We start from the raw sequence: 14,733 nt of genomic DNA, 5'->3' as shown, positions 1-14,733 counted from the left end.
CAAGATCCCAGGATTATTTTTGCTTGTCGCTAAGCCATATTAAAACCCAGGAGCAATACTGCAGAGTACCTGTTGATTATAAACGAGCCCACTGGTGGAGCACAGCTGCTACCTCTACACGGTGCTATTACTCCATCAAAGCATTATATGTCAGCTATATCCAAGCCAGCCTGAATGACTTTTTCCAAGATTTCTTTTTGTGTGGTATCCAACAACTTGCTAAAACACAATTATACTAGTGACCAGAACATGCTTTTAACTTTTATCTTGTGTTATCTTCTCTTTACAAATTCATGTTACTAAGTGTTCAACGTAAGACCAGCAGCTTGGCAACCCAATATACTCCCTTCTTATGCTAAGCCTAACTTCTAGTCTTATGGGACAGTTTGGAGGTTAAATTCTAAAATCCAAAAAGTTGGAAGCTAATAAAAATGTTGTTTATCAGCAAAAGTGCAGAAACTGAGATATAAACAGACGTTTCTGCTTTTAACTACCCAGCTGGTGACAAAGCAGTGGCTGTGATGCAGAACTGCTTCACTCAGAAACATGTAGAAAGATAAGAATTCCTAATTTCTTTACCAAAATACCTGAAAGCCATGGATCTGTGGGTGAGCTGTTTTTATAGAAGATGGGAGAGCAGAGGAGTTTGTAGAAGAACCTATTGCCTAGGGCAGGGATCAAAAAACTTCCATTGAAGCTTTAAGGCAGTAAGCAGAAGGGCAGGTAGCAGGCTGACTGCACCTGGTCAATGAACAACTCGTTAACTCTGGTTGCCCCTCAGAAACACAACTTGGAAAGAAAAGAAAAATCCCAATATGGGCTGAAAAATTCTTAGCCCCATCATCCATTTCTGCAACCCTTTCAATTTTGGACTTAATTGTGTAACTGGTGAATATATACAAATTATTTTATCCAAACCTTGCAAAAGGAAAGACAATTCAACCCTGGTTTACATCTGGTACATCTTACAGGAATTGCATGTATTGGCTCATCTGGAAATACTTTTAACTTCTACAGTATTTCCTCTCTGTTTATGCAGGTTCAGTGGCTGCATAAGAAATATCCTTAATCTCTCCTCTTCACATGTATTTTCCTTTTTTAATAACAACTGTGCAAAACTTATACTTGCAAGATTATTGGAAAAGACTTTAAAAGAAACCTAAATCGCTCACCTGGATACATGCCAAAGGCTCATTTGTCCAAATCGAATAGCCACCAACTAAATATATTCTGCCATTGTGGACAGCAACTCCAGACTCATTTTGACCTAAAGCAAAGAAGGAAATAGAAGCCACTTTCAGTGTTTAATTAACCCTTTTAACACCGAATGCTGGAGTTCTGAAATGGCATGCAAACACTCCTGGCAGTGGTTTGACTGTTTCAGGATTCCCGTCGTGTCGGAGTGAAGGCGAGGCGTGGGGGCAGCTCCTTGCTCTCCCCAGGAGCCCTGCCCAGATGAGCACTAATGTGGCTGTGCAGGGGACCATCAGCTCCCTCCTCACGTGTGCCACAGGTGACAGACACTGTCCCCACCGAGTGCCCCTCCTGTGCTGCCCACACCTGTGCAGCCCCGCTCCTCCAGGTACAAGGACACTGAAAATCACAGGAGCTGCTGCCCAAGTTCATCCCCATAGCAACGGCCTCCCAACAAGTTTGGAAGTTTTGAAGGAAAAATACAGCCTAAAAAAATCTGCAGTACACGGTTCACCTGGCATATTTACTGCCAGTTGTACTGGCAGAAAGAAAGGCTTAGGCAGCTTCTTAAGGTGCAGGTTGTGGAAACAACCTGGAGGCAGTGGAGAGGAGGCTGCCTCACAGCATTCAGTGGGACAAGGTCAGCTCCAGAATGAGAGGGTGCCTGCAGTGCCAGGGTTTTGCAGTTGCAAATCAGATGACATCTTTCTCAAAAGCTGTCGGTTCCTCCACATAATAAAATAATTAACTAGCGAGCAAAAGACTCATGAAAAACTACTTCTGTTTGACCATGTGTAATTCCATTTTAATCTATGTCCCTCTCCGGAGTGTCCATCAAGTACTCTGATGGCCTGACTTGGAAACCAAGCAACCCTTCTGATGGTGCTTCTCTAAGAATGTGTCACATGCCTGTCTGGAAGTGTGGTCAGCAGGTTCAGGGAGGTGATTCTGCCCCTCTGCTCCACTCTGGTGAGACCCCACCTGGAGTGCTGTGTCCAGCCCTGGTGACCTCACTACAGGAAGGACAATGCTGCTGGAGCAAGTCCAGAGGAGGCCACCAAGCTAATTAGAGAGATGCAGCACCTCTGCTAGGATGAAAGGCTGAATGGACTGGGGTCTGTTCAGCCTGCAGAAGAGAACACTTCAGTGTGACCTAACTGTGGCCTTTCACTACCAGCAGAGAGCCTACCAGAAAGCTGGAGAGGGACTTTTAAAAGGGCATGTAGTGATAGGACAAGGGGGATTGGCCTCAAGCTGGAAGTGAGTAGGTTTAAACTAGATAACAGGAAAAAAGTCTTTACTGTGAGGGTGGTGAGGCTGCCCAATCCCAGGAAGTGCTCAAGGTTAGATGGGGCTTTGACCAATATGGGTGTAGTGGGAGGTGTCCCTGCCCATGGCAGGGGGTGGGAACTAGATGATCTTTAAGATGCCTTCCAACTCAAACCATTCTATGATTCTGTTTCTCCCTGAGATTCAAGGAGATACGACATCTGGGAATTGTATCAGGTGGAGGTGAACTTTGGTGGACTGGGGTCAGTGAGCTGCAGTGTTTGCAAGTTCCAGCTATAACAGTTCTTCCTAATAAGTCAAGAACTTTACAGATCCTGTAGTTTACTAAGTGCTCAATTTCTGACTAGATGGAATTCCAACAAGGACACATCCTTTTGGGTAATTTATTAAGAAGATACTGTTTAGAAATAAGCAAGAGTTAACAGATTTCAGTGAAAGCTTTGCCCTATAATGCCAGCAGAAACCACTACAAAAAGATGTAGCATGGTAAAGACACATCAGTCTCTTGTACACTCACACAGGGAGCTAAACCAATACCACACACAAGCTTTTGGAGAATTAAAAAACATTACTGGTAATATTATGACAAATTGTTTCTGACTGTTTAATTAAACGAAATTTATCTGCAACTTCTTCAAAATTTAATGCACAATGTACAAAAACAAATGTTTTGCAGACCCCTGAATGCCAGAACCGTAATGAAAAGTGTCTTCTTGGCTAACAGCGGTCCCTATATTGGAAGCACTTGTCACAAAGTCATGGAGTTCCACAGACTAAAGGCATCTAAAGGGAAAAGTTTCAGTTCCCCCTGTGACCAGTGCTCACCTGTCAGCATGTTGAAGCTGCAGCGGGTCCACTGGTCGGTGTCGATGCTGTAGGAGTCGATGTGGCGCACCAGGATGCGATCGTTGTTGTAGTCGAGGTCGTTCCCCCCCAGCACGTAGAGCTTCCTCTGCACGGCGGCCATGGAGTGATAGACCCTCCTCTGCAGCATCGGGCTGCGGCTCAGCCACTTGTTCTGGAACGAGAGAGGGCTGGTCCAGCACTGCTCAAAGGCACACCTACAGTGCTAGTGCAATGAACAGCAGCAGCACAGTGCTGGTTCCCTCTCACCCTTGGTCAGGAACCACAAGTGCACATACTGGTTCTGGTCATATGCCAGACATGTGTGTTGGTTGTAACTCTGAATAAGGATAGTGGACTTTCAACACATGGTTTACAGTTCTCACATTTAAGTTCATTAATTTAATGGCATTTCTTGCTCTATTTTTTTTTTGTCTAGCTCATCAGGTTTCAAAGGTCTTTTTTTTCCCTTTATAACTCAGTAGCAAATTCTCCTTAAAGCAGACTATTAAACGTCTCCTTTGTATATGGTGCTAAAATTATCTGTACCAATGAGCTCTGTTATGTGAGAAGAGAGATTCTTCTGCCTTTTGTTATTCAGAAGCTTATTTGATCTTATCCTTGGGGAATAAAGCAACAGGAAAAATAATTTCCTAAAGAATCTTCTCAAATGATTAATTTGGTTTAATGTCAACCCTTTATTTGTGGCAACTTACAAAGTTCCAACCCTTTGCATATTTTTCTTACTCATTAACAATATTCAAGAATTTTGCCTGTTTAGGGGAGAGGCAGGAAGATATGGAAGAAAAGGGATTAAAGCAGAGTATTTTATACCTGAGAAAACAATTGCTCCTGTTATGCCTACCAAATCAAACAACCTGGCAAGGGATAAGATTAATTTAAGTGGAGGACGTTAAAAATCTGTGAGGAAATTTTTTGCAGTACATGTGCAGCAACTCCAGAGTCTCTAAGCCTTCTGCCTTTTAACCTGCACAACATATAGCTATACATTTCAATGTGTAATAGTTGAATATTAGGCATTAATGCTTGCATTAGTAGTCCAGTCTCTTAACACCAGACTATAAACACCATCTGCTTTGCAAAGCCTGCCTGCATCCCCTGATTATATCTTTAGCTTCCTCCACTGCAGTGCCTGCCAGGTGAGCCTCAAAGCACTGCAAAGGCAGCAAAGCAGAGGGGCCTGGCAGGGTCATTTCTAATAAGGCGGTGTGTGAATACTGATGAGCGCTGGGGAGGCAGGGGTCAGTGCAGGAGGCTGCTGGCAGGTAGCTGTGTGCTCGCTGGCAGATGGCAGGCATTATCGACGCGCCACAAAGGCCGCGCGCGGCAGCGGGCGCTGCGGCTCCGTGATGGAGCGATTGAGATTCCGCGCGAGGCGCGAGCAGATGTGATGGTTTCCAGTACCCACCGTAAACAATATGCCAGCAGAATTTTTAAAGAGAGCTTGTGTGTACAAACACGAAGCAGACGTCGTTTGAAGAATGCAAGTCCACAGTTCCTCTGTAACTCTTCATGTGCCAGGCTGGGCTCCTCGCTGGCAGCACGGCACACTGAGGCAGCCCCAGCACCGGTAATTTGGGGGGCAACCTTCACATCAGCAAGTGAAGAATCCCAAGTGAAAGGTACACAATAGGGACAGGGTTTACAAATATGTGTCCCCCTCACAAACAAAGTAGGATTGCCGCCTGTAATTGCTGATTGGATTTAGGACAGTCAGCATTTGTAGTCAATGACAAAACTGCGCCTCGAAAAGAACAAGGCATGTGTGTCATCTCCTGCTTTCTGCTTCAGGACTTGCATGTTCTATGCTTTAAATAGTCAGTGGGAACCACATAGCAGTATCTCCTGGCACAATTTTGTTCCAAACACAGCAATCAAAGCCCCTATCCTACAATCAGAAAAGTCAATACTCTTCCACATGGGTGTAAATCAGGCTATGCAACTCTGATTGCAAGCTTAGGACTTTTAATTCCTAATACAAGCAAGAGGGCATAGCCATGCCCTAACCCTCTGAAATGGTTACTGAGCTGTGCTAACCTAATCAAAACACATACATTATGTATGAAATAAACCCTAAAAGATATTTTAGGTGCTTGGGTAATGAAATGATAGGCACCCTTGCAGTCAGCAGAGTAAGTCACGGCCAGGTAGTACAGTTCTCAAAGTATTCAGGAAACAAAAAGGCCCATTTATGCAATTCAAAACAGAAATGCCAATGGCAAGGAGCGGTTTTGGAACACTGACTTTGAGTATACATTGCCCAGGGCTGCTGGATTACAAAATAAAAAAGAACAAGCAAAATAAATACTGATAAATACAGGGGATTTAAAGTACATTTCTGTATTTAACCTAGGATGTTTCTAGTTCTTACAGGCTTAAAAAATGTAATAAGTTGTCAGGGTCTCCATCACTCTGTTAAACTCATGCATCAGTACAAAGTGAATTTAAAACACCACTAATTCAAATGGTCAGCAGTTTTAGCCTCACAAAATCTTTGTATTTGCCAAGAGATCTGTTTGAAGCAAAACAAAACATATAACACAGATACTCACCTGCTTAGGATCATAGACCATGAGTCTATTTTGATATTGTGCAGTATTTGTAACTCCTCCTATAAAAGAGTTTATACAGGTTACATTTTTTGATATAGGCAAAGCCAGGACCAAGATCAGGTACAGCAAAAAAACCAATTCTAGAGTTCATCTGCAGATAATAATTACATTACATACCACCACTTCTGCTTACATTCCACTGCACTTTTTAATCTGGTTACAAGGGAAAAAGCAGCCCCATTTATCAAACATAAAGCAACACAGAACAGCATCAATAAACAGCCCCCATACACTTCTTTTGCAGAGCTAATTCTATGGGCCAAAAATGAGTAAAAAATGGATCTCTTTATACATAACTGTGCATTCAGCCTTCATCAAGACACAAAGATAAAACCCATTCGTGTTCCAAGGAACATCCAGTATGTGACAGGGTTTGAAAGAGGAAAAGGTCAGCTTGCAGCAATGAGAAGGAAGAGGTCACAGAGAAGCTCTGCCTTACCAACAACATGACAGGGGATATCACTGCCAGTTAAAAGCATAGTTCAAGCCTGTGCAACTGTGCTTATCTACACACTTGAAAGAAATCCTGTACTTAGCTTGTATTATAGAAAACAACTCATTTAGTTGTAAACTTAGGTTGGAAGGTCCCTCCACAGTGACCAGAAACAGCTCTACTGTTTACTTTTCAATACTGGTCAGAAAATCATGGTGTTGAGCACCTAGAAAAGCTCAGAATAGACTCTGACCCAACTAGATGCTGCAAACCAGCTGTTTACCTCAACACAGTAAAGAGACACTTAATGCCCAGTCATCTTCTTGTTTTGTTTAAAATGGCAAGTTACTTTCACTAAGTAAACATGGAAAACTCCTTCAGCCTGTTATGTTACCTGTGCAAGCACGTTTTTGAATGTGCTCAAGCCTCCTGCGGACATGGTGCCACTGCAGCACTGCCACAGCCCCCAGTCCCCCACCACGCTGGGCCCATGGGAAGATGGAATCAGAAATAAGGCACAGGCAAGCTGTGCCTCACCTTCATCCTGCCACGAGGTCTGGCAGAACTAGGGCATGTCAGTGGCCACACACCAGTGACACTCATACTGACAGACAAACTATTTATATTACAGTTTTAATGGCCTGTACCAAAAGTGGACAAAATTCACAGCAATGAGAGGAAAGATTTTCCTCTTATTACATTTCATTTTGTTGATGTTTCCCTTTTTGTCAGGGCATACCTGTTTCAGCCAGGACAGCAGACCAGTGACTTACACTCCTGCTGGCTGAGCTATGGCCCAGCCCCACTAAGGTTGCTGGGTTGGTTTCTTCCCTTTTATCCCCAAGCTCTGTGCTGGGGAATTCTCATTTTGCCAGCCTCCAGCTAGGCTGAGGGCAGATTGAATTTTGGTTCAGAGCCATACTGTGATTTTGAAGCAACTCTGCCACCTCCCTCATGTCACTTCAGGCTGCAGGTTGGGACTGGTGTGCATTCAAGTTAAACCAGAAACTGTGCTCCAGATGTGCACCAGCTGTGCTCCAGTTCCTAATGGCAGCATAAGGGTGTGCAATAATAACTGGTCTTTTGGCTTTGGACCATCTGAGCACTGGGAACATTTGAGCCAGAGGACCAGAACAAACCTAGCCCAAAGCAAAAAATGTGAAGGGTACATGGAGTGAACACAGAGAACTTGGCGCCGAGGTTTTACCTGCTGATCTGCTCCTGCTGGGCTGAGCTCCTTGCTGACATAGAAGTACCCTCTGACCACTCAAAAAAACTTGAGTGGGGCCAAGAATCTACAGCAGAAACTACAGATGCACCTATTTTAGAGTCTTTTCTTCAACTGCAGCAGCAAGGAGAAATGATGCTGTTGTTGGGTGCATGTCTGCAAGCACCCCCAGAGGGATGGCAGCCCAAACTCCCAGCTCAGAGATGCTCACAGGCTGAGAGGGCTGGGATGAGATGCAGCCTCTCCAAACTGTTTCCATCACACTATGCCACACCCTGCCCATCACAGCACATGTGAAATGCACACACAGGAACAGGCATTGGAAAGCAAAGACTGCTCCTGTGCCTCATCTCACAATCTGTTATTTGTCTCTACACTGTTGTACAGCCTTCACATTCCTAGTGGTCATCAGCCAGACAGACAAAACAATCTTTTCTAATATCTGTTTTGTACTTTGATTTTTTTTACATATAGTTATTTTCACTCACAGCACAATGCCTAAAATGAGACATCAGATTAGTACTTTGAAAAATAAAAATCATAGTTATTTGGTTTATTACCTCCAGAATGTTAAACTACAGGAGACACATTTGAAACACAATTTTGGGTCATACGTTTCCATTCTGAAAGGACACCTTAATTTGGGGGGAAAGATGTGAAGGAAGAAGAGAAAGAAGAGTGTTGTTTCCTCATAAAGTAATAAAATAAGCAAAATTATTTCCTTCTCTTCACAAAGGGCCCCTCACATCAAGTACACAGCTTACATCTTTTTCCCTGCAATATTGCTCATCTCTGGTGTTTTATCATTACATTCCCTTCACATACCGCTCTTCACTTTTAGATTAATCTGCCAAAATGAGATGCTAAGGATTTGCATACAGATTTGACTACACAAAAATAGATCTGGAATTAATAACAGTCTCTATATGTTTTAATTTCTTCTAGACTGGAGTACCCTTGCCTCCAGCAGTATTCTTGGCTTTGAAAGTCATCAAGCTGATTTGTCTGCTCTTAGGTTATGATGCCACATGCTGCTACACTGTCCCCTGCAATCAAAGTGCTCGCAGAGATAGATTCCATGCCTTCCCCTAACAAGTATATTTTATAGATTGGCAGTTTTGATCTCCCCTCCCCAGGGGGATAATCTGCATCTTAACAGGTTTCTATAGATACATCTGTCATTAAATATGCCATCTTATATCTGCATCAATTTTCAAACTCTAGTTCCTTCTAACTTTGAAGTGCTATAGCAAAAGTTTAAAATTTTCTGCCAAAATTCAGACTTAACAAGTTTGCAATGTCCTCTTGAACTATTTTTTTTTAAATACTACAGACAGCTGGAAAAGGGCGAAAGAGCAGCAATATGTCTTAAAAATAAGAAAAGAAGAGGGAAAAGAGTTTAAATAGTACTAAAAATAACACATACTTTCTCAGAAAAGAAATGGGGTAGTTGTGAGAGAATTTCTTACACTTCTCTGTTGTGTTATCTATGAGGAAAGGATAGGATAGAGAGCCATCATAATGAGAGAAAGTAGTTAAAAATGCAAACTATGCTATTAAATTCTATGCCAAGCAATAACAGCTAATGTGGTAGTAATCTAACAGTTAGAGAAAGAGAAAAAAAATTTCTGTCTGGTTAAATGACAGAAAATTTACAGTTTGGTCAGCATTTGCTGTTTTTGTAAACAGAGTGATGATTACACCACTTTACATGAGCAGCTTGCTTTGAGGATTCCATTTCGTGGGAGGCAAGGAGCACCCTCAGGACAAGACTTTCTTGCTCTTACAGACAGAGGCACACCATCATGGAAAGGCCATCATCCAGCCCATGGGCCCACAATGTTTTTACACTGCCACAATAACTATCTCTCACTCCCTTGTAGGCTGTAAGAGTTGCTTTTTAAGCCTTCCAAGACCTGTAAATTCCCAACTCATGCAACAGAGCCCCTCTACATGAGGAAATTGCTCAAGGATTCCAAAACACACCTCGTCCATCCCTTTCCCACGCTTGATAAACAGTTTGAACTACTGCAGTCCTTCCAAACACTCCACAAACCACATTGAGAAACACCTTCAAGACACATTTCTAAAAAGAGAAGGGTAGGAGGCAGTAGATTCCACATTTTCCTCAATGACAATTTATAAGCCATATTTATAACGTGGCCTAGCAAGGCCTCCATATGACTTCAGAAACCTGATCCAACCCAAATCCCCAGGAAATATCACAGCTCTCCCCAAGCACAGTCCCCAAGCGCGAGGCTGCGTGCGCGAATCCGAGTTCACTGGGAGATGTGTCAAATTACACATGGGCAAAGAGCTCCCACGTGTGCTCCTTCCAGCAAATCCAGGGAATATACAGAAACCCACAACACGCACCCTAAGGTGCTCTGCTATTTAAACCAGAAATCTCTCCTCTCTCAGGTGCCTGTGTGTTAAACACACGAAGATCCTTCCTCAACATGCAAAGCGAACCTGCTGCCTCTTGCAGCAGCCAGCCCCGGTGCAGTGAGGACAGGTGAGCTGGAGCACATTCCCCCAAGGTAAGGAGTCCCCTGGAAGAGGCCAGCAGCAGCTCTGCTTAGTGCTCCTTGACTCCAGATGCAATCGAGCCACAGACCAGAGGGGCATAAGCCCTAAGTTCGTTTAAATCATTAAAGCTGGATGTTTACATTCAGTCTAAGGAGAATCAATGGCATCAATGTCCTATCACTGAAAGGTGTGAAATCATTAAGGAGAATCAATGGCATCAATGTCCAATCACTGAAAAGTGTGAGATATTAATTCAAATACAGTAAAAATGAAGTCTGTGTATATATGGAACATATAGAGACTAAGACTGGGCCACTAAGGCAATTTTTAGGCACTTGTTAACCTCCCATTTCCAGTAAATCCTGTGCCAGTCACACCGTAAAACTTGATTTGGATGGATTCTGTAAACTCCTATTATTCCAGATATATTTTTCATAAAATAATTTTATAGACTTTTCCTGAGAAAAAATTCTTTACTTCATGACAGCATATTGATAGTAAGGTCATACTTTTCATCCCAAATCACTTGCAAACTCATAATAATTCTTCAAGATATGTTATCACCACCATTTCCTTGGTGAAAATCTTCACCATTACGGAAAAAAACCAACAGCTTAAAAACCAAAAGAATGAATCTTGAATTTTTAAAAAGATTTTTATCTTCTATATTAAGTACAAAGCAACTGTAGAGGGATGGCTTGTTTACCCCCTTCCCCTAAGCTGAATTTCTATGTGCGTGTCAAGATGTCATTTTAGCTGACACACTTAAGGTCAGACAACTTGGGCCTCTGCAAAACACCAGTGTAACACTTGGTTTTAAACAAGACTTTTCATGTGCTAATCTCTGGAGCACCTAAGGCAAGGGGAAGTGTCATTATCCCAAGATGCAGGCGCAGGAATGACCCAGAGCTGGAATGCCTGGCAGAGGTTCCCTGTCCTCGATGTCCCCAGGGGCACTAGACCTATACAGGTGGAGGAAGGTTAACGTGGATAGAAAAGCAGGTCTCCAGATTTGCATGTGCACTCCACAGAGGATGCTGGGAAATGGGCAGAGTTCAAGTCCTGGCTCTCATGGAAAATATCTCCTCGCTTTTATAGATAGTCATTGTTAGTCATGTTGAACTCCAAAGTGTTTAGTGTACTTAGTTTTTCTTTCACTGAAATACCTCACTTTACAAGCATTGTGGCATGTAATTCATTTGTGAAATTGGTCATGGCACCAGATGTTAACTGGGGCCTGGAAGAATCACCTTTCTATAAAATTTCCAAACCATCTGTCCAATGCAATGTCAGTACAGAGAACTTACTTGTTCTGGTTTAACCCCAGTCAGAAACTCAGCCTCACACAGCCAGTCATTTGCTCCCCCAGCATGGGGTGGGGAGACAATTGGAAAAGTAACACTGAGAAAATTTGTGGGTTGGGATAAAGAGAGTTTAAGAGGTAAAGCAAAAGCCACACACATAAGCAAAGCAAAACACGGAATTAATTCATTGCTTCCTGCAAGCAGAGAGGTGTTCAGCCATCTCCAGGAGAGCAGGGATCCATCAAGCATAATGGTGACCTGGGAAGTCAAGCATCAGCACTATGAACACTCTCCATTTCTTCCTGCTTCCCCCAGCTTTATATGCTGAGCATGACAGCACATAATCTGCGATACCCCTTCAGTCAGCAGGGGTCAGCTGTCCTGGCTGGGTCCCCTCTCAAACCCTTGCCCATCCCCAATCTCTTCACTGGTGGGGTGGGGTGACAAGTAAAAAACACCTTCACTCTGTAGAAGCACTGCTCAGCAATAACAAAAACATTCCTGTGTTACCAGGACTGTTTCCAGCACAAATCCAAGATACTGCCCAGACTAGCTGCTATGAGGAACATTAACTCTATCCCAGTCAAAACCAGTACATTGTTTTAATAACTTCTCTTGTTTTCTTTTTCTTTAAATAAGAATATAAAATGAGGACTGTGGGGGAAAAACAATAAATAATGACATGCATATGAAAATATGGAGCTCAAAAAACTCAAGGGCTGAACCCACATGTGCTGAGCAGAGGGACTGACTAGTTCCAGTGTGCAAAAGGCTCCCTCTTTTAATCTGCTTCTGTCAGGCTAAAACCCTAAAGGGCTGGTGGCAGCTTAGGAGTCCCTCTGTCACCTGAACACGAGCCATCCACCCACTACTGCCAGTGTGTAAGCTCCTAACAGTGGCTTGCTTTGTCAATTTTCCTTTCCTGCTGCCTTTGCCATGATCTTAGTATCTATTAGTTTTGAATCCTTGTCATATTTGTCCCAAAGGAGCATGAAAGCAAAGCTGAAAATGAATCCCAATAATAATAGGAATCCCTTAAGTCTAGTTAGCTTTTGATCAGCAAAGCCTTTAAGAGGGCACAGGGCTGTAGCAGTGGCACTGAGCAAGTGAATGGTCAGTGTGCAGATCAAGCTTTGATGATGCTTTCCACAAATAGAAGGGCCAGAAACTTTTATTATCACTATTTAATTTATTCTCTCACTGGGCACATTTCCATGGTTCCCTTGCCAGCTGGTAGTAGCAGAGTGACTTTGAGAGCTCTTTGCTGATGACCTGTATTTCCCAGAAAAAGCAGCAGGGATACAGCTCAGAAACATTTCTAACTCAGACTAATTTTTTAATTACTTAATTTTAGGCCACATACTTCAAAATTAGGTTCCCTCCTGCATTACTAATTACTTTTATGCTAACATCTTATATTCAAAGATGAACAGTGGATTTTCCAGCAGTGACTATGATATAATAAAACATCTCTCTGTTCTATTCCCCTGCCCCTGAATGTACATGTACCACAAGCTACATTCTGGTCCTAAGCAATTAATTAATATCAGAAAACTAGCTATAGTTATTACATCTCCACCCACTTTTCTTTTTAAAGTAACTCTATTCAATACACAACCAGGTTTCAGTGTGAGAAGACAAAATTCAGATCAATATCTACTGAAGTGTAGCACAGTAAGTGCACTCTCATACTTCATAAATAACCCGTCATAATTGAGCAACTCAAAACTTTCTAAGCATTTTCTCAGAACCTATCAAAATGAAAAGCTATGTCTACCTTATTCCACTGTTGGCAGCATTTTCAAATATAAATGGAGCCATACTGATAAAATATATTTTGTTGTTTTGCCCGGTTTTAAAGAATTCATCCAGGAGGCTTCCACTTACCTCTTCCACTGATTCTACAGCTCTATTAGAGGCATATCCCTGAACACAGTATCACACTGCATCATTTTCTAAACAAAAGTAGAATTTAAAACACACAGGCATGTATGCATTTCACCTACATAACTAAGCACATGAATTAATCCTCAGGATAATTTTCCCTTTCCTAGCAAATCTGGAAAGATTAAATTTAATCTTCAACCATCCCCTTGTCTGACTTAAAAACTGCTATCAAATACTTTCTTGAGTTTTGATTGTTTTGTTGTTTTGGTTTCTTTTTTCATAAGATTACAACAAAAAATATTACTTTTTTCATTTACTGGAGGAAAGACCGCACTGATGGATTACCAGTACACATTCAATGATTTCATGTGAGAATGAGTAACATCATTTTTTAAAAGGTCCTATTCTTCATAAATACTGACAAATGTAAACCACAAAACAGGAAAAAAAAAACCAGCAATCAAGACACAGCAGTAGTAACATCCATGCATTTGAAGTGCCCACTGCAGACACACGTCCCTCTCTGCTAATGAAATAGGAAAAGCAGTGAATAAACACAATAATGATCTGAACACACCCAGCTGGTAGCCTATCGCAGAAATCCTGTTCCTGTACTCTGCCTGGGTCTCACCTCAGGATTCACACAGCATAAAGTCAACAAGACTCCCTAAATGATAGTCACTAAAGAAAATGATCCAAAGTACCTGCCAGGGATCTTGGTGGTTTGCTGTGTCCTGTCCTGCTTTTAATTCCAAAGTCATCATTCATGACTTTAGTGCATATGTATTAAAAGAGATACCTGCTAATTCCCCTGCCAATGCTTGGGAACCCTTTCCCATGAGGCACTTAATCCACAGGGACAGAAAGGTGAATCCACTAGCCTAAATGACACATTTTGAGAAGCACAGCACAGGCCTAAGAAGCTAACTTAATCTTCCATTCACATTCCATCCTTTCACCACAGGCATTCCAGACCATATTAAAATCCCCAGAGGGTATCTACAGTGAAGATGCCAATCACTGAACATTTACCTCAAGGGCTGGCACCATTTACTCATTAGCTTCCTTAATAAATATTATAACTGTATAACCTTCCGTGGCACACTTCTCAGTAAAGGGGGAATATTTTTCTGTCAAATCTTCTGTAGACAGCATCAGCCATATTCCAAAATAACTAATACCCACTACAAGGACTGAGGCAACTGAATCCTCCCATCCCCATCAATGGAACATAACAACTAAAGACTCAGTTGTAAATGACACGTTCTTTTAGGATTATAGGGTCTATACATCCATCTATCTGTGCCGTAAAGCCATGATTACATCCAGACAGCCTTGTGCACTTGCTATGGACAGGGCCACGGATGATTTCTAAAAACAGTCATCTCAGCG

At 42.3% G+C, this 14,733-nt stretch overlaps 1 protein-coding gene across 4 annotated transcripts in view; it reads right to left on the bottom strand.

Moving 5' to 3' along the window:
- The window catches only part of KLHL32 (kelch like family member 32), a 118,891-nt gene that overhangs the window by 995 nt on the left and 103,163 nt on the right, over positions 1-14,733 (bottom strand). For all 4 annotated transcript variants that reach the window (XM_054279703.1, XM_054279706.1, XM_054279707.1 and 1 more), the window contains exons 8-10: positions 5,901-5,959; positions 3,310-3,502; positions 1,173-1,267 (exon numbers count right to left, since the gene is read on the bottom strand). In XM_054279703.1, the coding sequence (XP_054135678.1) occupies positions 1,173-1,267; positions 3,310-3,502; positions 5,901-5,959 (347 nt within the window). The remainder of the gene's footprint in view (positions 1-1,172; positions 1,268-3,309; positions 3,503-5,900; positions 5,960-14,733) is intronic.

Source organism: Melozone crissalis, unplaced genomic scaffold (genome assembly GCF_028551555.1).
Source record: "Melozone crissalis strain CALT ecotype California unplaced genomic scaffold, PUWL_Pcris_2 ptg000027l_1, whole genome shotgun sequence".
Classification (NCBI taxonomy): Eukaryota; Metazoa; Chordata; class Aves; order Passeriformes; family Passerellidae; genus Melozone; species Melozone crissalis.
The sequence above is the reverse complement of the archived record's forward strand: the minus strand, read 5'-3'. Positions and strand labels throughout refer to the sequence as shown.